We start from the raw sequence: 21972 nt of genomic DNA on the forward strand, positions 1-21972 counted from the left end.
GCTTTCATACAAGGATCGATGGGGTCTCACGTGAAACACCGATCTTCATCCTTGAGGGACCACAAGCACCCTCCCTCTTTAAGGACCCTCCCCCATTGTTACCGCTGCACACCCAACTCTGGGAAAGTGAAAGGCTTCTGTTAGATGAACTTAAGATCATAGAGGCTCAGGTACGTAGTTTACTGGCTTTTCAATGCGCAGCTTAACTCATCCACCATGTTGAAGGGGCGTAAATATGAGTAGGTGATCGAGAAACGAGGGTTTTAAAACTTTAATGAAGGGCCAACAAACACTATAACTAACGTCCTCTGTAGATGTTTTCTTGCTCCTAGCGCACAAACCATGAGTGATCAGGGTTCGTTGACTTCGTTCGGTTCGATTTGAAAATAAGAAGCAACATATATATATGATTGAATTGACGTTAATTTTTATTTTATTTTTCATGTCCGAATCCATATTACACTAAAACTATGATTAGAGTTTATGTTTTTTTTATTTTTTTTTTCTTTCAAAGAATATATGACTTCGAACCAAATTCATTTGGGACGAAGAAAATAGTAATGTTAATATAATTACAATGAATTATTAACCATCCATGCATTTTAAATTATAATAAAAAAGTTTTAACAGTTTCTTAAGAGTTATTTAGAAGTGTAGTACTAATTATTTTTTTAAATAATTTTTTTAAAAAAATATATTAAATTATTTTTATAAAATATTTTTGAAATTGACATATTAAAATACTTTAAAATATAAAAAAATATATATATTTTTTAAAAAAATACCATTTGGCAGCCCTTAATTGGAGAGGGTCCATTGACTGTTATCGGTAGAAAACTGGTTAAGGTCTATCACTACTTCTGGTGGACCAAAAACCTACCTGATAACCTACCTTTTGAAATGTTTGCGCGCCAAAGGCTAATATCCCTAGCTGTCACTATCGTCAGCCACAATTATCCTTTAATTTAACGGTGTTTATTGACCAGTAAGGCTACACCTTACAAGCATCTGGATTGATCTTCCTTATCTTAAATCGTTAAAAATATAGTACTGTCTGTAATTTAATTTTCACACGAACGACCTGGTAAATTTTAAATTTATATTTTAAAAATTATTTTATAAATTTCATAAAGTTATTAAAACTTATATAATTATTAATTTTAAAATTTATAAAATTAATTAAAATACATACAAACTAATTCAGACATTTACATTAATAATAATAATTAAAAAAAAAACAGTAACACTAGTAGATATTTTGCATTTGCAACATTGAAGTAAAAATCTAATGGTCACGGGAAGGATATGCTCACCCAGTTGACATTCAATGCCACCCATTTTTTCCCAGATCAATACGGCATCGTGACACTTTCATATAATACTTAGAACTATATACATTACCAGATTATGGCACATTGCTGGTAGCACCAGCATCAGGAGTATCACGAGCAACATGTTGACTCTGTAAATGATGAGCCAATGTGGCTTTGGCTCTGTAATAAAAAAAAAATTAGAGTTGAAGTGAACACAAATTAATCTGGAGACCTCCTATTTGTATATATTTTACTATAAATCATTATAAATCCTAACTGGTATTAATTAGTATTGTAAACACATCAATGTAGGATTGCATTCATAAATATTTTTATTTAAATATGAACAAATTCTAAAAACTAACTTTTTTTTTTATTTGTGTCTCAAATAATTAAGATGATTTAATTAAGAAATTATGGGCTAATTTAATATAAACTTTCATTAAGAAAAACACATGGATAAATTTTGAGGGAATTAGAATTTCAGAGGGCGGTTGGTTTTTTTAATGAAAATCGGTGTAGAATCAAATGAATGTACTTGAGAAATCAAAGCACGAGAGGGTTACTATATCTACTACAATTCATGGCAATATATAGTCTTGGTGCCCCACTAATCAACCCTCCTCCTGAATCTTTAAACATTTTGTGCTCGATCAATCTCTTCATCGTCACTATTAACATGGGGTTATGATGTTTGTATGAAATGTTTACACGAAATCATTGACACTATCATCTTGTCTTGTCAAAGAAACACATCAATTTAATAATAAATTAAACTATTGTTTCTACTGAAAACAACCTCCACCCAGCTCATCCTAGTCGCGATCCTCTCTCCAGCTCAAGAGTTTTCCTTTTTCGCACACTAAATACTACGCGATAGAAGCAGTGGAATCTAGGTTTTACAAATCATATGTCAATACTTACAAAAAAAAATAAAATATATATAATAACTACTGCTGCAACTCGGGATATTTAAAAGTGTAATAATGATTGTTTTTTAAAGTATCTTTTTATTTAAAAAATATATTAACATAAATTATTTTAAAAAAAATTTTTTTCACATTAATGTATCGAAAATAAAAATTTGACAATCAATCCAACAATATTTTATATTATTGAAATAATTAAATTATAAAAAACTGAAAATAAAACTATTTTAAACACATCTCCTAATAACAATCTTCAAAAAATGAGAATTTCAATTCGAATCATAGATTAAAAAACACAACAATTATTTGATTTTATTAATTCGATAATTAAAAAATAGCCATGGAAACTCCAATATCAGTACCATCACAGACATAAATGTCACGATCTTTTGTTTCAAACAGCTGTCATGAATTTTTATAATTTAATCTCTTTTGCGATGATCTTGGGATAAAGGTTTTTATGATCTCAATTATTGACGAATATCCGACCAATAATGGCATCGTAACGGGGTAATAAAAAGCTGTATCTGTACATAACTTGCTTCGTTTTAAATTCAAATATCACATTTTCTTTACGGTTTTTACGGTGACATAATTATTCTCTGAAAAGTTTTTTTAAAAAAGGACGATCCAAAGTTATATTTGATTATAGAGTTTTGCACGTAACTAGAAAATAGAAGTGGTCGAAGCATGCAGTCAACCGTGTCGGAATTATGCAAGCATGCACATAAGAAAAACATAATTTAGACAGCTGTTCATCATGTATTTACGAAGCTAGACATTTGTTCATACACATGTATAAATTAATGCTCTCGAAAAAATAAATCACTCTTCGGAAAGGCAAAGGATTCCTTAGAGCACTCGTCAATTAAATTCGGAGGTGTAGGTGTGTATTGTTTTTAAAAACCGACAGAAACATCAAGCCCTGAATGGCCTGACATTGTCCGAGAGACAGGCTTGCACCTCTTGGCATTCCGGGGAGCTTCCGTTTGGTGGCATTCCGGGGCTCTGTACAAGGATACGAGGCGGTTACTATCTATAATTGATGTCTGCCATTTTTATTTTATTTTTTTGGCTTCGAATAATTAGAGTCCTGATATTGTAGAATATTTCTGTACTTGACAATTTCGTCACCTTCATCAACACAGAACTATGTTTTTTATTTGGAATGTTTGCACGGGATGATTGGTATCACTAATTTATACGTTATCTTCAATATTTGTTATTGTTTTAACTAAAACCAATCTCCTACCACTCTCACTTGTCAAATGCGTTTGTTGTTATTTGTAGAGTGGGGAAGAATTTGGCTTTTTTCTCTGCTAGATTATGTATATTAAAAAGTGATGACTAAAGATTTTATCAGTATACCTAATATATCTAATGAGTTAATAATTTTTTTGTTATATGTTTTCACTAATAGAAAATATCTTAAGAATAAAATGAGTGTACCAAACATGCTAAATTTAAAGTATTTAGATTTAACACTTAACTTGTTAATATAAGCTTGGTATACATTTTAGTCTAGTTGATCTTTCATTTTAGAGGTAATGATTCCTTTATGTACATAGATGTGTTTAAGATCTTTTAAGGGATTCTTCACTCTTGTCATTTCATTAATGATATGTAAGAGATATTTATCTATCGTTAAAGTTATGAACAAAAAACTTTCTAATTCTTTTTTTTCCTGAAAATAACAAAGTTTGGGTGTCATGAGAATTGCCTGAACCATATAGAAAAAATATTCATAATCTTCATTCTCTATGATATACATACCTGAGACTATAATTTTGTATAATATTATTGTATATTTTTTCTTTACAAAGATACTTATCTGAGTATCTGAGAGTTCCAACACCCATCAATTAGAATTTTTTGCAAGTACTAGCTACAAGCCATTTTGACTTATTAAGTATCAAGTATAAGTTATCAATTATTTTGGCTATAAAAAATAAATAAAATTGCTATGACCAATTAATTAATCTAGAAGCCTTGTTTTTAAATTAGTTAGATTTTTTTTTATCATCATAAAAAAAAACAAGTTTAACCATTAACCTGTATCATCAAACATAAACCAAATAAATTGGACAACCCAACTATTTTTTTTCAACATCATTTACTACTGGGTTTTAAAAAATCCATAAAATAATTTACTTGTTAATTACTATTAAGTTTTATTTATGAAAAAATTGAAATGTATGTTTTTTTATGTTGAATTCATGTATTTAAGAAAATAAACTCTATTACATGATGAATTAAAGGTTAGAGTTATGATTATTTCCAAATTCTTATTTTAAAAAATTAGACAAGGCAGATACTCACAAATTCCAAAATCTAGGCCACATAAAAAAAAATGAGAAAAAAATATAATACCTAATGCAAAATTACTTTATGTTATTTAAATAATCAAGTAAAAAAATAAAATAAACGAGGCTGTTTTTAAATAGCAATATAAACAAAAAAGAGAGAATTCCAAGTTGAAATTAATAAAAACCAACTATATAAATGTCAATCGTGCAATTCGATAAGGATACACCGATATCAATATTACAGGCAATTTTCTTCTTTTTTCTTAATTATAAAATAACTGTCATGTATTAATTTATCATTTATTCTTTTCTTGGATGGTATTGGAAAAAATGTTTTTATCATCGCAGTCACCGATGAATCTGACTAGTAACGGCATCAGAACGGGGCTAATAAAAACCTTTAGCTGTACGTATCTTACCAATTATATATATATATATGCAGATTTCATGTTTTTTTTTTTTTTTTTTCTCGTTGTTGCTTAAAAAATGACCCAATTGTTGTTATTATTATTAGTATTAATAGGATCCTATACTTTATCTACATATCATTATAAAATAGAAATGACCTAAGACAATTAGCCATGGTTGCGATTTGATTTCTTACTATGTGTATCTGTTTTTACCGATATCACCACATTAATATTAATATGATATAAAAATATAAATAAAAATTAATTTTAAATTAAAAAGAATTTAATTTTAAAAAATATAATTTAGAATGCAATTCTATACCAGCTGAAAGCAAGCATGTACATGGAAAACAAAAATTAGACAACGATTCTTATATGGTTAAATTAACATTACTCACTCCTCACTTGTAAATTCAAGAAATTTCAATGTAAATTTTGAGGGAATATAATTTAACTAGTCAATTTTTAAATTTATTTTTTAAAAATCATCAGTTCAAATCTTACATATCTCATGAATATTGAAAGTTTATATGATCATTAATTTTAAAACCCGTTCAAAATTAGTTAAGATATGCTCAAACTGATATAAATATTTATGTTAATAATAAAAAAAAGAAAGAAGCCAAATGTAAATTCAAGAATGGGCAATCAATTTCATTATATTCGAAAAAGAATTACTCCGCAAAAACAGTATTAGTCAAGAGCAGTAGACCCCAAGTAAAAACAACTTTAATAATTTTCAATAGAAAAACGGAAAAAGAGAAATCTCTTACAACAGTAAAGAGAGAGGATACGTTACTTTTTTAAAAGTAAAAGGTAAATCACTCCTCCGTCAGATTCTAGAGGGATTTATTTATTTATTAAAAACAGAGACAGAGACAGTGACACACAGCCAAGTACCTGAAATAGGATAGGAAGACAGTTGTTGGCACTGTGGGGCTGGCTATTATCTATGGTGGTGGGTTGTGAGAGTTGAGAAGAGAGAGTGTGCTGGGTAGAGCCTAGAGGTGAGGTGAAGTGGGTCAATAAAAAGTTATCTCTACGAGAAAAATCCACTCTCTCCCGCTTTCCCGCTCCTTCTCTTGAATCTTTTTCTTTCTTTATCCCCTTCTTTCTAGACAAAAACAAGAGAAGAAAAGAAAACAAACGAAGTGATGGAGAGCCAATGGAGAGAACCGAAACCAAAACAAAACGGTAGTTGTTGCCTGTCAGTGTAAATTCTTCTCTTCTCTTCTCTCCTTAGCTATGCGGAGCAGCTTCTTCTCTGGCAATGGATACCCCAGAGAAGACCCAGATCACCTCTCCTCTTTCTAAGTTCGAGGTAATTCCTTGCCTCTCTTATTCTGATCTCTCTGACCCTTTTGCATTCGTGAATCGTGTTTTTGGTCGTTTTGATTCAATGCATGTGCTTGGGTTTGCTGTCTTAGTGGGTTGACTTGCCTGTGTTTTATCAGAAAAGACTCACCTGGTTTTTCTGGGACCAGAGTCCTGTCTTGTTAGTTTTCTCTGTCTGGATTTTGAGTTTCATGTGGTTTACATCTCTAATTTAGGTTCAATCTTTACAATTTGGTTCTTCCTCGTGTTACCTTCATGTCGCTTGAAATGCTATGAACTGCGAAGTAGCATTTCAATCTTGAGATCTTAATTTACTGTCATTTTCGTAAAAGAAATAAAAAATTTCTCCTGATTTATTGGGATCTATTTGGTGTTTATAACGACTTTTGAAAAATTCTCTCATTTTCTTTTTTATTTTTATGGTCAGTGTAAGAAGGATACTGTATTTTTTTTTTATCTATCAGTAATAGTAACCCTTCTGTCTGAACGAATTTACTTATTTGATTCTAGATCAGTAATTTGGGATCTTGTATTCGTTCCATCTGGTTGCTTCTTTGTTCAATGATTGACATGTATTTTTGCTTCTGGGTGCAGGATTCACCTGTTTTTAGCTATATCAATAGCCTTTCTCCTATCAAGCCAGTGAAGTCCATAAACATCGCCCATACATTCCACTCGCTTAGCTTTGCATCCCTTCCGTCCGTCTTTACTTCGCCCCATGTCAACTCTCACAAGGAAACTAGGTTCCTTAAGAGGTAAATGACTTGCTTTCTTGACCATCCTCATCGGTCTGGACTACAATAAAAGCATATTTACTTTTGTTCAACTTCACTCTTCTGTTTTCAGGCATAACTACGCTGATCTCTCAAAACCAGAGTTTTCTTCTGAAAATGGGAATGAGGCTTGTAATGATGAAAGGGTAGCTGTGGATGCGGCTCAGCTTTATGATAATTCGTCTGAGCTACAGGAGAGTTTTGATCCTGGGGTGTCCATTAGAGAGGCTTCAGTTGAACCTCCTGGTGAACATTTGAAGCTCGCAATTGAACTGCCACGGACGTTAAACTATGATTGTGGTACCCCTGATAGTGACCAAACACCTCGTTGTGGTACTCAGACAGATACTGTGTCCAAATCTGATGGCACAATAGCGTCACTTGTTCCATTTACTGATGTGGCTTCTCATAAAGATTCCTCTGAAGGTCAAGTGCATTTAGCAGGGTTATACAAGATTGAGAGTAAAAAAGAGGCTACAGAATGTGACTGGGAGAATTTTATATCAGATTCTGCTGATCTGTTAATTTTCAATTCTCCCATTGATGCAGAGGGTTTTAAGGAGCTTTTTCAGAAGTCACCAAACCCTGTTGTAGGATTTTGCACCTCTTTTAGTGAGGTGCAAAAAATGCAAACAGTCAATCCTATTGGTCCTGGTGAACAAAATGAGAAGGAAGACCCCTTCACTCAACCTGGGGAAACCATTGAGCTGACGCAAATGGACCCAACACAGGACAATCTTGCTGCTAATAAGGATCCAAATAAATACATAATCAGCAATCCTTCTAAGGTAAAAAGATGCAGCTCATATCTGTTGCCGAGATCTGCTGCATGATTTGCATCGTTCTAGTTGATGAAATAGTTTTGATTTATTTGTTTTACACTTAATTGTTAGTTGTGTCATGCGAGCGTGAACTCCCTTCTACTTACTAGTAATTGTTCGTGTTGATATACCCAGCAGGAAAAGAATCAAACTCTTATAAACATCTTGAAAGTGAGCACAGCAACCTTTTGTGCTTGCAACTCTCAGGGAAGCTAGGCAGGTGTAAAACAAATGGGTCATGCTGCACCAAGCACGGGCAGCCTGTCAGCTACTATTCCAACCACAACACTACTGTGGAACCTAAAAAGCATCTCCTGTTTTCTACCTTTAAACTTGTACTAAAAAAGGCCTTCCCAACCCATATTCAATTTTATGTTTACATGTTCCACTAATCAAAATTTTGTGGAACATAAAATATAACCATGCAGGATATAGAATTGGCAAACCAAAATTTTGTGCCATTAATCAATCTGCAATGGATAAACTTGTACCAAGATTTGATTTGTATTTCTTATGGTGGCATGATTTCCTTAATATGCAGCATCAATTCCGTTGCATTTTCAATTCCTAAATATAAGCACTCTGTTCAAAGTTTTCATGCTCTTTAAGATTGACCCCCTTGTAATTTTGAAGATTTGTATTTTACTTGACCAAAATTGTTTTCTTCTTGTTCTCCAATTCATAACTTTTGAGGAACGCAATGACTTTTCTGACAACAGTCCAATTATTTTATGATCCTGTAGGCTGTTTCTAATTTGCATCGTGGCATGCGAAGGCGCTGTCTTGACTTTGAAATGGTAGGAGCCCGTAGGAAGAACATAGAAGACGGTTCAAGCTCTAGTTCAGTGGGGGTGCAGTCAGATGAGAAAATTACTTACAAAAATACACAATTGGTGCCTTTTAAGCCCAGCAGTGATTCTTCAAGATGCATTTTACCTGGAATTGGTCTGCACCTAAATGCTTTGGCAATAAATTCCAGGGATAGTAAAAAAATCAAGCATGAAACCTTCTCTTCCTCCATTACTTTGCCGGGTTCTGCTGCCTCCTTTCACTCCCCAACAAGTGGTCAAGAGCTTGATGAATCATTGGCCTTAGCGTCTATGGAAAGAGACATGGATCCCAGTGACAATGTTGTTCCATTTGTGGAAGATTTCAGCCAGACTAGCCCAAAAAAGAAGAGGCATGTTATTTGACAATGTGTTTCCTGTACAGTTATTACCTAATAACTCTTACACTTATTGGCATGTTTATGCATCTCTCACGTTTGAATGTCATGGATATTAAATTTTATTTCCAGGCGTCGGTTGGAAGGAGAAGCCGAGGCCTGCAAGCGTTGCAACTGTAAGAAATCAAAGTGTTTGAAACTGTAAGTAGTTATCTTCTGAAATTTAATTCAATCAGGGATGTTGTTTCCAGCTAGTGACCCAAATAAATATAATCGGATGTGCTATTCAAAAATAGATCTCTGTGCTTTGGTGTCATCACAAGCTATTTTTTATCCCGTTTTGGGCAAGATTTAACAGTTAGACTGCTGTTATATCTCATATGACTTCTCTTATCTATGGAAGTATATGCAGAATTATTTAGGGAAAACGATCTTTATCAATGAAGATCCCTGTCCTCAAGGGCCCTTACCATGAACAGGGTCCTTACATGAACCAGGCTTCAAACTTGGATCTAATAGATCATCTTAGTTTTCAATTTGATTATATCCTCCTCTTGTTTAGTATGCTGGAGGTGAATGCTTAAGTTTTTTCTTCCCTTCCCTTTCCTCCCTCATTTATTTGACTCTTGGCATGTCTATACACATCCTTTATCTGGTATCATAATGATCATATATCAATATGCACACCATGCAGGTACTGTGAATGTTTTGCTGCTGGTGTCTACTGCATAGAGCCATGTGCATGTCAAGATTGCTTCAACAAGCCTATTCATGAAGATACTGTTCTTGCAACTCGCAAACAGATAGAGTCTCGCAACCCACTTGCATTCGCTCCCAAAGTGATTAGGACATCTGAACCTGCACCTGAAATTGGGGTTAGCTCAAATCTGATCTTACCTTTTGCTTAGGCAAAATAGCCAAACTTTTATTTTAACTTGAATGCTTCTTCGATCTAGGATGAGTCCAGCAAAACACCTGCTTCAGCTCGGCATAAAAGGGGATGCAACTGCAAGAAATCAAGTTGCCTAAAGAAATACTGTGAATGCTATCAGGTAGTTTCCTTGGCATATTCTGTGTGCTTTTAAAGTTTAATATAAACTGATTCATCAAATCATGGTTCTCTTGTGAAGGGTGGTGTTGGATGCTCCCTTAACTGCAGATGTGAAGGATGCAAGAATGCATTTGGAAGAAAGGATGGTAAGTTTTACCCAAAAGTTTGCTTTCACACAGATTAGCTACTTAGTACACAGGCAACCTTCCTCTAATCATGTAGTGGCTTTAAATGATCCAAGAAATAAATAAACTAACTTCTTATTTTGGTCTTATTAATTCTAAATAGTTTTGTGCCTTCAATGACTTTCCAAATCTAGGATCTGCTTCAGTGGAAATGGAAGATGAACAAGAAGATGAAACAGAGGCAAGTGAAAAGAATGGGGTTGATAAAACATTGCAGAAAGCTGAAATCCAGAATAATGATGAGCAGCATCCAAATTCTGCTCTTCCCAAAACACCATTACGGTTTTCCAGGTTTACTTTCTGAACTGTTTACTGCCTTAAAGGTTGAGTTTTTTTATTAGATCTTTAGTGATGTTTTTGAGATTTGATGCCAGACCACTGGTTCAGCTGCCATATTCATCGAAGGGCAAACCGCCAAGATGTTTTCTTGGCGTTGGATCATCTTCTGGATTGTATACTGGCCAAAGATATGGAAAACCAAATATTCTTCGACCTCAATGGAAGTTTGATAAGCAATTCCAAAATGTTCCAGAAGATGAAATTCCTGAGATCCTTCGAGAAAACCACTCTCCAAGCTCTGGCATCAAGACTTCTCCCAACAGCAAGAGGGTCTCTCCTCCACAAAGTAACTTAGGATCATCCCCTGGTCGGAGGAGTGGTCGGAAGTTGATACTACAATCCATACCCTCATTCCCTTCTCTCACTCCCCAGCATTGAAAGGAAATGTTTCCCATAAAAGCTCGGATGAAATTCTTTTAAACCTTTGTAGCGTTGAGAGGCATGTTAGTTTAGTTGTATGTAATTCGAGTTTTTACCGCTCTGCTTGTATAATAAGATGCAATCTAGTAGTCATAAAATCCAACTACTCTTGTATAATATTGTACTTCTACCTTTTCTTTTGTTCATCTTCCTCTAACAAGGTTGATTTTTCACACTTCATTAAGCTATCAAACACCACGAGTAATATATATATAATTAGATGCCATGCCATCACGATACTGTGGGCATGTGGCATGTTTGTATGTTGTCATGAATTTATATATATATATATATTATATGAAAAAAAACTATTGTAATTTATAATGTTTTTTTTTTAAATTAAAATTAAATTCTTAACTAACTTAATATTAAAAAAAAAAATCAACAAAGAAATTTTTTTAAAAAATCATAATAAAAAGAAAAAAAACCATGTAAGGAAACACTATAACAATTTATAATGGTTTCATGAGAAAATTTACAGTTGTAATTCTCAACTAGCTCAATATTAAAAATAATAAAATCGATAAAGATAATTTAAAAAAAAAAACATAACAAAAAAAATCATGTGAGGAACACAATAGCAATTCATAGTTTTGTTTTTTTTTTTTAAAAAAAAAAAAACGACGAAGTTAAATTCTTAATCAGCTTAATATGAAGAAAAAAAAAATCAACAAAGACAATTTTGGGAAAAAAAGAAAAAAATCATAGAAAAAAACTATGTGGGAAAACACTGTAGTAATATATAGTGTTTTAAAGAAAAAAAAACTACAAAACTAGATTCTCAATTAGCTCTATATGTAAAAAATAAAATCAACAAAAATAATTCTAAAAAAAACAAAAAAAACAAAATAAAAAAGACAATTTTGGGGAAAAAAAAGTGAAAAAAAAGGAAAAAAAACATGTGGGGAAACACTGTAGAAAAACAAAACCTATGTATGGAAATATTGTAACAATCCATGGTATTTTTTTAAAAAAACTACGAAGTAAAATTCTCAACCAACTCAATATGAAAAAAATAAAATCAATAAAGATCATTAAAAAAAAATTCATAAAAAAAAAAAAAAAACCCATGTAAGGAAACATTGTAGTAATCCATAATGTGTTAAAGAAAAAAAACTGAATAACTAAATTTTCAACCAGTTTAATATTAAAAAAAAATCGATAAAGATGATTTTGAGAAAAAAAAAAAAAAAAATCTTGGAAAAAATAGAAAAAAACAAATGTAAAACAAAAAAAAAACAAAAAAAAATATATAGAAAAAGCTACAATACTTTCCACTCGGGTTTTAGGATATTACAGGATGTTAGTTAATAAAGACTGCAATCTTCCAAGGAGATTATTCTCAAGCCTTGATGCGTCAGGGAATCAAAATACAAAGCTTAAATAGAATCCACTTCCGCAGCATTAGCCATTAAAGCCTGGTGGTTCTGGTCCTCAAATTTCTTTTGGGCTGGAATCACCTAGTCTCGCTGGTTGATCCAGTCAGGTCAGGTTGATAGATAATTTTCACGGGTTTCAAAGGACCATTCCATGTGTATAGACCTCTAGACAGGAGAGATGAACATATGCACACGGAGTTGGTCATTTTCTTTTTCGAATAAGACCATTTCTAGTGTTTTACCAAGGCTAGAACTTGAGCAGTTCTTCTACCCTTTAATGAATCAAATATTGCACCCCCTCCCCTGTTTTATCTTCGAGGTTTTTTTTATTTTTTTTGGGGGCGGGGGGAGGCTCCCAAGACCTGGAAAGCTAAGCGAAGAAAACAGGAAGAAAACGAGGGCACGAAGCAGTTACAGAAAGTAAAAAAGAGGTCCAATACAGGAAGCACATGGCAAACCTAGTCCACTTACAAAGAGAAGCAAAAATCAAAAGCACATAAAAACCGGTCTATGCATAGGAGGTTTTGAAGCCTTTGATAATTTTTCTCACCTTATAGTTGGGTTACACAACGGAAGTAGGAATGCTCTCCTTTGTTTATCTTTGCGTGGGCAGCATTGAGTCAGGGCCAAATGACTCGTCAACTAACCTAGCTGGTAAGTTGAAGATAGCAAGGATACCATTAAACAAAGACCGTGCAGATGAAATGAAGACTCGGAACACGCTGGTGCAGTATTAAATTCAGTACTGAATTTGTAAGCAATGTGGCGATGCCTATCTTGTAAACAAGGCAAGACCACGGTTAGACATTAACATCATGCTCTAGTCAAGTTTGAACTCTTTTACGATCAAAAAGCAGAGTAATTCATCAAGCTATGGAAGAATTAGTACATCCTTCCTATAGTTAGAGTTCTTGCGATCTCCTTTATTGAAAATTAAGTTGCAGGAAAAAAAAATCTGCCACCTTGACCGCTAACCCGCTTGGGATGGCTAAGGGGTACAAGGGTTGGATAAGAATCTACCAACTTCTACACCTAATAAACAATTCCCTTCTCCCCTGTTTATGGGTCACCATCGGAGCTCTTGAGTTCACAACTGCACCAAGCTGGTTATGCTCCCAATTGGGGTATATCTGATTTTCATCCAATAATTGTACGCCCGAGTTCCTTGTCTTAAAAAAAATGCCAAAATACCTGTATTCATATCTAAACCTTCACAAATACCACCTCGATGGTTTTAGTTTTGGATCTGTAAGGAATTAGATGACTGTTGACCATGCTTACTAACCATTTGCGGATTTAGGGAAGAGTGGAATTCGAAACAGGAGCTTTCCTGTCAAAGCAAAGAAAAAAAATAGTTTTTAAAAACTTCTCAATTCCAACTCGCTAGGATGATATTGGTGGCCATTTTGCACGGTGAGACCTTTTATATATGGAAATTAGATTGCATTGGCATCGTTCAGTTGAAATTACAAGGGTAAGAAGGCTGGTGAAACAAGTACTACTTTCTAGATCAGCCTATTCTCAGGTTATATACTAAGCTAACATGAATAGCTTCGGTCTAACTTAATCTCTTAAAATACATGAAAATCTGGAATACTTCAAGAACTGTAGCTAGAAATAACAACGAGCTTTACTTACAGTGGTTACCTCATTCTTCATTAGTTGAAGGTCTTGCACACCCACAAAAGCAACCCTTCTTCTGCCTTCTGCTGCTTTTCCTGCCACCGCTGTATATGAAGTCTCTCAAGAGGATGCCTGTTTTACTTCCAGAAAATTTGTGCTTTCTTTTGCTTTTCTTTTCATCCTCCAGTTTTAGCAGAATGTAATGGATACTCTGCACCTCAAACTGTAACCTTCCTATCTTTTCAGACCTTTTCCGTGCTTGTTCTGCCACTCTTTTTCTGTGCATGGTGCCTGTCTCTTCCATCTCTACTGAAGTGTTCCCCTCCAAATACGGGGGACTCTCTTCAACATCCTTGGTCAGCTGATCATTAGTATCAACCAACTGCAGAACAGCCTCCTCAACTTCTTGTAACTGTCTTTTCACTCTTTCAAATTCAAGATCATTGGCCCTCTTGCCTCTCTTCCTCAACTCCATTTTCTTTTTCAAATCTTGCACTGTTATTTGAAGAGAAATTAATTTCTGAGCATCAGAAGCAAGCCTCTCCAAGATCTTTCCTTTGTTTCCTTCTTCATTGGGTTCTCTAGTGATGCTTGTTGATACCTCAAGCTTGTCGATGCCCACTTCCTTCTCAATCTGCAATTCCAAAGAGGGATCCTGACTCTTCCGTTTGGCATTTTTGAACTGACAACACGCAGCAACATTCTCAATAGGGGCTGTCGGCTTCTGTTTGTCAGCAAGTGGATCAAGGCAGTCTTGCTCAGCAGATTCCCATAATTCAAGCATCCGATCATCTTTCCCAGCATGCTCTCTCTTGCTTCTCCTGTATAATGAACATTCCGAGACCTGATCAAGTGGGATATCTTTCATCAAAATCTCATTCCTCACTTCAGAAATTTCAGATTTGTTGTTCTGTGGCTTAGCTGCATCAGTGGACTTATTTGCAAGTTCCATCTCATCCTTCTGGACATCCTTTTCTGCAGCTGATCGGCCTCTCAACTCTAACTGTTCAGCCCCTTTCATTAAGGGCTCCTCAGTGTTCTCCATTTCCTGCATTTTAAGCCTATCTATTTCTTTCAACATTGCCTTTTCAGCTGCAAGCCTATCCATTTCTTTAACCAATGCCTCACCCACTGCGTTAATTCTAGACTTCATCTTCAGCAAATCTGAAATTCCATCTGTTACTGCAACGCTTTCATCATTTATGACTTCTTCAGGGCTCTTTTCATGATGTTGACTAGTCATTTCTACTCCCTGAAGACAAATGAAGAAGACCAACCATTAGAATGCACACCATCTGCATAAAACAGCTGAATAGAAAAAGACTAGGAGACAGCTTAAATGATTGGCCCAGCATGCTTGAATTCTAATTAACACACACGTGCGCGCGCATCACTATAATGAATTTGCTATGAACAAAGGGAATAAGCCTATAGTTTAAAATTTGACATCTGAAAAGTTAAAAATGATATGTCAAGTAAGATGATAAAGTTTCTACAAGTAGAAGATAAATCTATCTTGGTTGAACTTAAAAGGGAATATTAAAGTGTAGAAACTCTTCATCTTGTTAAGCCACATAAAAAGGAAAATAAAACCAGTCATATCTAGCTTGGAGTAAATATGCTGAATTGCTCCAATAGTTAGCATTTTCTAAAAAAAGAAAGAACAGTACCTTTTGTCCTCGACTTGTCTGAAGAAGCACATTGTGCTCAAGATATTCTATATTCTCTCTCAGTGAAGTTATGACCGGAACATATGCAGACAAATGAGCCTTCATTCTTTGAATTTCGCTTTCCAGGTTGCCAAACCTTTCTTTCATTTTTTCAATCTCAATATCTTTTTTACCATTTTCTTCTTCAAGACTCCCACAAACTACAGTCAGCTCACGAACCTTGTTTTGAAGCAGAACTTCGTGGATAGAAGATATTTGAAGATCAAAAAAGAATGATGAAGCCTCAGCTTCCCAGAGTTCAGTCTCGTTGCTTCTTTCTTGCAGCTCCAAACTCAAGTTCTCTTCCCTAGTCTGTCTTTCCTTGATTTCCTTGAGTAATGTAGCCATTTCTGACTCCAGATCATCTTTTGCTTCATTAAGGCATTCAATCTCTATTTTCTGATCTGTGCAAACTTGGGACAGTTCAATAATCCGCTTATCTATGTTCTCTCTTGCAACTTTTGATGCTTCACATTGCCTCTTAAGCTCCTCAATAGTGGTGTGAAATTCTGCATTTAAGTTGTTGGTAGCTGTGATATTTTGTTCCGCTAGGAAAAGCTCTGTTGCTTTCTCTCGAAGAAAATCTTTTTCAACTACAATTTGACAGTTTAATTGATCTGTTAAGTCTTTTTCTTCCTGCAGTTCCTGCTGCAACTCTTCAATTCTTTTATTAAGATGTAGATTTTCTGATTCTTTTGATAACAGTTTATCCCCCAATATTTCAACCTTCTGCTTGAGATCACTGTTCATCAAGTTTAGAAAGCTGATATCTTCAGAAAGGGATTCGAGTTCCTCAACTTTCTCTGCCACAAAGCTCTCAAACACCGCTGAGAGGTTACTGGCAATTACAGCTTCCTGGAGAATGCTACTGTTTTCCTCTTCAAGTACATGCATTTCCTCTTTGAGGTCCAAAACTTTCCGAAGCAAAGACCTGTTTTCTCCAAGCGCCTTCAGATTTTCTTCTTTCAATTGCACGGACGAACCCTGCAAGCTTGCCAGATTCAAATGCTGGGTTTCAAGTTGAGCTTTCAATTCCTCATCCTGCTGCTCTCCCTTGCTCACTTCCAATCTCAATTGCCTGTTCATCTCTAGCAGTTCGTGGTTACTTTTTTCCAGCATAGTATGTTGCTCTACCATTATCTTGAACTCCTGCTCTATGATGCTTTTCTCTGTCTCAAGCTCAACACCATCTAATCTCAGTTGTTCGAGTAAAGTTAACAACACCAAATTCTCGACCACCAACTGCTGTTTCTCATCCTCCTTTAAAAGGAGCAAACTTTTTAGGTCACCGATATTGTCCAAAATACATGCAAGACTCCCATCTTCATGCTCATTAACTGGATCAAATTGAAGAGCCCTCAAAACTTGATGAACACCCATTCTAAGCTTTTCAATTTCATCTAACAAGAATTCTACTTCAGCCTGCTGCTCAAGATTTTCAGTCTCTAATTCTGATATCAGTTTATCTGAGAATTTGGATGCTTCGACATGTTTCTGACAGTCAATCAACAGGGACAAATTCTTCTCTTCTAAATCTTTAATAAACTTCTGCAAGATGAAGATTTCAACCTGAGCATTTACAGCTTTATCCAGTTCTTCTTCGAATTCTTTCTTGCTCGACCTACTTTCTTCATGTAGTTGATGGACCTGGCTTTCCAGATCTGCAAGTCGGGATTCACTTGACTGTATATAACATGAATGCTCTTGTTTTTCTACACCAAGAAAACCCCACAGGTCCTTTACTTGAGAAAGTGTAGAATCATTTTCCTTCTCCAGATCAGTGTATTTTTCTTCTAATCTTGTAAATCTCCTTTCTAGGTTTCCCAGTCTCTCTTCAACATTTTTCAGCTGTAAGACCAGGGAGCTTCTTTCATCTTCAAGATTGGATTTCTCATTTTTTAGCGTCTGGCAGAATTCTTCTAAGCTTCTTGACCTTGTCCTCAGACCTTCGAGCTCAATAGTTGCACCAGAGAGAGAATTCTCCAGCAAGGCATTTTTCTCCGAGAGCTTCTGAAAATTCTCTGTCATCATCTGTAACTGAGAAAGCAGGATGGATTTTTCAGCAACAAGATTGCATTTTTCTCCCTGGAGAAACTGGGAGGACTCCTGCAACTCTTTAACCTTCTCTCTTGACCCTTCCAGCATGCGATTCAAATCTGAGAGGGACCTCTCCAGTGCGACATTGTTCTCCTTAATGTTATTCATTGCACTCAACTTTTCATGGAGAACTTCCTTTTCTTCTGTGTCCTTTTTGCAGACCTCTTTTAGTTTCAAGTTTTCATCTTGCAAGTTCTTCACAGATGAACCAAGGCACTCTGGATTTAAACCTACCGAGTCCACTTGCTCCATTAAAACCCAATATCTTGTATTCAAGTCCTCAATTTCCTCCTTCAAATGGAAAATCTCTTGCTGTAGGGAATTGCTCTGTGCCGCTTGTAGGGAAACATCCTCTTCAAGTTTCTCTTTCATTTCCTTCAAGCTAAAAATTTCATTTTTCAAATCTGTTATTGAAATAGCAGAATTACTGTTCAATTCATGGAGGTTCTGGTTCTCTTCCTTAACCTGTTGAAGGTTCTCCTGCAGATCATGGTTGGATATCTCTAAACCCTTCAACATTTGGAAGTGATTCTGAAGCTCAATTGCCAAAGCTCTCTGCTCCTCTTGAGATTGAGAATGCAGTTTCTGCAATGAGTGCAGAGTGGCTTCAACTTGAAGAAACTGTGACTTCTCATCTTGCAGTGAAGCCTGAAGCTTCTCCAACTCATTTACCTTCTCTGAAAGTTCTTGATCCTTTGTTTCTATCTTCTGTACTAGAGTATCTGCCTCTGACTGCAGAGATTGATTTGATCTCTGTAACAGGAAACACTGTTCTTCTACGGTTTTCAATTTTGCAGTCCCTGTCAGAATTTCACTGTTTAGTCGATCGACGTCCTCCTGAGCATGAGAAATTTCACTCTCCATCATAGCTATTTTCTCCAAACACAGCTCATACTGAAGTTCTGCAGCTTCTTTCTCTTTGCTCAATTTAGCGAGGGCCTCCTTCAATGCTTTAGCTTCAGTTTCTGCTGTTTCGGTTAATGCATTAAGCATTCTAGCATTTTCCTCTGCAATCAAGATTTTCTTCTGCAAATTGGATATCAGTTCAAGGCATTGGTTGTACTGAAGAAGACTAGCTTCCTTGTCAGCCTCTAATCCTGAAAGTTCTTGCTTGAGATTTTGAGCTTCTATTTCAGCTTTAATAGCTCGTTCATTGAGACCTTTTGCGTCCTCTTCCATTTTAGAGATCACATTCTCTAAAGCAGATATTCTTTCCAAGCATTTGTTGTACTGAAGAAGACCAGCATCCCTTTCAGCTTCTAATTTAACAAGTTTTTCCTTCAGGATCTTAATTTCAATTTCTGCTTTGCCTGCTCTTTCATCAATCCCTCTGAAATCATTTAGTTCTCTCTCCAAGCTGGATAACTTCTGCAAGCTCTGCTGGTATTGAAGAAGAACAGCTTCCTTCTCAGTTTGAATCTCTGAAAGAGCTTTCTTTATGATTTGAACTTCAGTTTCAGCTTGCTTTCCGGTGTCAACCTCTGCTGCTTCATGAATCTTCAGGCCTTTTTTCAATTTTCCATCTGCAACTTTTGAAACTTGAGATACAGCATCTCGTGAGCCAAACAACTCATTGAGCTGCTTTAAACCTGTTTTGTTAATAGAGAGTCCCAATGAATCCATACACAAGTCATCTGGGTCAAGAAATGCACGAATGGAATGTGGCATTTCTAGAGAATGCGGCTCACCCTCAGGGCCAGAAGATCCTGAAGGTGAATCATCACCCAGTACATATGGTACTTGGTTGGGAAATGCTTCTGCCATTGTTCGATGAGCCTGGCGGAGCTCCACGGTTGCATGATCATATCTCTCTGCTAATGCACGGTAAGCTCTGTAGAATTCCTCCACCAGTTTCATCAGTTCAGGACGCTTCTTATAGTACATTTCTGCCCTCCTTGCAAAAGAATCAGCATCTTCTTCAATGACCTTGATCATTGCTTTGACTTTGGCATCCATATCTGTTGAAACAAATCCGTGCTCATTGAGAATGCGGGCCATAAATCACATCAATATATATATGTTATGCAGCAGCTTGGTTTATTGTTATCGAGGCCACATAACCTTATATAAATTATGGCTATTAGAATATGAGGCTATGCATTTGTCAAGATTCAAACCAGATATGCATTCAGTAGACGACAAGGCTTTTAACTAACAAGGAAGAAAGTAATTACAATCTGCCCATAAATGAGATTTATGATAATTGGATTCTTTTTTTCTAGAATCAGAAAAAGTTTTCGTTGACTTAATATCTACAATCAAAAGCAGAGAAAAGAACATCCAAGTATAACTTCCTATGCATCAAGCATATATATTAAGCAAATAGAGTTCATAATATTTGACAAAGATCCAAGAACAGAATGAAGACCTGTGAGATTTTCTTGAAGCCATTTCGAATTCTTTGGGCTAATGTGGCTGTCCCACCACCAAGAATATAATCTTCTGGACTCGGAATGTAATAGTGTTGCCATGACTCCAGCCAAGAACAATAAAGCAACTGGCTTGGACTTTGCAAAAGCCTGGTCCTTGTACCAGTAATAAAAACCCAAGTAGTGGATCCAGGCCAGAATAATAATTTAAGTTATTCTAGCTAGTCAATATTGCTCCAAAGGACCCTTCAAGATCTTCACTTCATATGTCACTTATACCTAAACAGACCAAGATCATTGAGATACAAAAGAATTTAATATTTTCATTATGTGTTCTGAAAATTTATAAACAGTTCATATGCAGACTACCTGTTTGTTGTTTGTGCAAATGGAACTTCTTGATCAAGTCCACTGTTTGTGTTGCAAATGGAACTCCTCACTTCAATAACTTCAAATCTATGAATTGAAATAAAAGTAAAATCAGATCTTACAAATTCATAATCTGCAAAGACGGCGCAGGATAGAGCCAAGCAGTTCGAATGAATGAAAAGAAAATCAAACAGGAGAAAGCAAGGAGTCAAATACTCAAAATTTCATGATTGCATTGTTTGATTCTCCAAATTCAGGATGCAAGTAGTACTACTATGCAGCATTACAAATAATTGACCAATACTGGCCCAACATTAGTCCTAACGTAAACAACTTTACAAGAAGTAACGCACAACTGAGCAGCCAACAGTGATCCCAAACCCAGGAGGAGTTCATGAAACTCGATCTACCATTGAAAGGAAAAGAAAAGCACAATCTTGAACTAGACTGATCTCAACTTGAACTCGAAAGATACCTATGAGACTTGGAACTTGCCAAGAGAAAGCAAAACTACATTTACACAAACACAGAAAAGATACTCTATGTTCAGTGATAAAATCTTATGACGGGATTTGATAAGCAACCAGAAAACTACCAACTACCATAAAAAAGAACACAAAAAACGCAAACTTGAAGCAAGTGGGAACCTAAAAAAATTGGAAATAATGATCCTTTATTAACATCACAGATCGAGAACATACCAAACGAATGAAACCCAGTTAAATAACGGGGCTGTGATCAGCAGCACCATGATACTAACCCCCCCAGCTGCATATCTTCCTAGTTCACCCCATTTTCTCTATCAAACTCACAAGCACTCTCTCTCTCTCTCTCTGAAAAGAGACTTCAGCATGACATTCTTTTAGATTGATAAGCTCACACTGTCAAAAACAGTTAAAAGATAAGGTAAACTGGTAAACAGAGAATAAAACAGCAGGTGGGGTGAGTGAAGTAAAAACCTTTTTGTCTTTATTTTTTTATATTTACATGAGAAAAGATTTTATGTCATACTCAAATCTAAGTGTAGTTTAAAGAGCCAGATATACCTTTTTCATACGAGAATTAAGGGTGGGATTATCTTTGTTAATTTGTGGTTAAGATTTGATTTAATTGAGGATACTGTTGAACGGTCATATTCAGCAGTTTTTGCTGTCTTTTGTCGTTACCTTTTTTATAGATTTTCAGATGGAGAAAGCACCTTGAAAAAGAAAAGAAAACTATAATGACTAATCTGCCCTCTCTTGAGATTACAGTAATGTTCTTTCTTGGGTTCCTCGACCTGTCTCCTTTCTTGCGATTATTTTTCTATTTGACACTAAGGAAACCTTAATTAACCAATCTCCCGGTTTCACTAATCTCTTGATCATGGAAGTTTTCAG

General features: G+C 35.3%; 2 protein-coding genes across 5 annotated transcripts; one reads left to right on the forward strand and one right to left on the reverse strand.

Annotated features, from left to right (window-relative positions):
• Positions 1-5899: 5899 nt before the first annotated feature.
• LOC118056351 (protein tesmin/TSO1-like CXC 2) lies at positions 5900-11227 on the forward strand. Its single transcript, XM_035068534.2, has 10 exons — positions 5900-6279; positions 6888-7048; positions 7140-7854; positions 8631-9067; positions 9185-9253; positions 9747-9927; positions 10009-10104; positions 10183-10249; positions 10423-10579; positions 10663-11227. Exons 1-10 carry the CDS (start codon positions 6229-6231, stop codon positions 11003-11005), a joined length of 2277 nt encoding a protein of 758 aa, XP_034924425.1. The 5' UTR covers positions 5900-6228; the 3' UTR covers positions 11006-11227.
• A 2020-nt stretch (positions 11228-13247) lies between these two features.
• On the reverse strand, positions 13248-21525 carry LOC118056360 (protein NETWORKED 1A). 4 transcript variants are annotated; one of them, XM_035068560.2, is made up of 6 exons: positions 21295-21525; positions 20594-20680; positions 20224-20503; positions 15720-19813; positions 14074-15301; positions 13248-13756 (listed from the first exon to the last, which is right to left on the reverse strand). In XM_035068560.2, exons 3-5 carry the CDS (start codon positions 20324-20326, stop codon positions 14075-14077), a joined length of 5424 nt encoding a protein of 1807 aa, XP_034924451.1. In that variant the 5' UTR covers positions 20327-20503; positions 20594-20680; positions 21295-21525; the 3' UTR covers positions 13248-13756; position 14074. The 4 variants fall into 4 exon arrangements, with proteins under 4 accessions (XP_034924451.1, XP_034924443.1, XP_034924435.1 ...); XM_035068552.2 differs by having other exon boundaries at positions 14065-15301; XM_035068544.2 differs by lacking the exon at positions 13248-13756 and having other exon boundaries at positions 13816-15301.
• Between the last annotated feature and the right edge of the window lie 447 nt (positions 21526-21972).

Source organism: Populus alba, chromosome 8 (genome assembly GCF_005239225.2).
Source record: "Populus alba chromosome 8, ASM523922v2, whole genome shotgun sequence".
Lineage (NCBI taxonomy): Eukaryota > Viridiplantae > Streptophyta > Magnoliopsida > Malpighiales > Salicaceae > Populus > Populus alba.

What these genes read in the sequence shown, in the direction of transcription:
- LOC118056351 (XM_035068534.2), top strand. Translation starts at nt 6,229, where the DNA reads ATGGATACCCCAGAGAAGACCCAGATCACCTCTCCTCTTTCTAAGTTC. An exon ending in ACTAGCCCAAAAAAGAAGAG is followed by an intron (nt 9,068 to 9,184) that starts GCATGTTATTTG and finishes TTTTATTTCCAG; the next exon opens with GCGTCGGTTGGAAGGAGAAG. An exon ending in AAATCAAAGTGTTTGAAACT is followed by an intron (nt 9,254 to 9,746) that starts GTAAGTAGTTAT and finishes CACACCATGCAG; the next exon opens with GTACTGTGAATGTTTTGCTG.
- LOC118056360 (XM_035068560.2), bottom strand. Translation starts at nt 20,326, where the DNA reads ATGGCAACACTATTACATTCCGAGTCCAGAAGATTATATTCTTGGTGG. An exon ending in GCTTCAAGAAAATCTCACAG is followed by an intron (nt 19,814 to 20,223) that starts GTCTTCATTCTG and finishes TTGTTTCAACAG; the next exon opens with ATATGGATGCCAAAGTCAAA. An exon ending in AGACAAGTCGAGGACAAAAG is followed by an intron (nt 15,302 to 15,719) that starts GTACTGTTCTTT and finishes ATTTGTCTTCAG; the next exon opens with GGAGTAGAAATGACTAGTCA.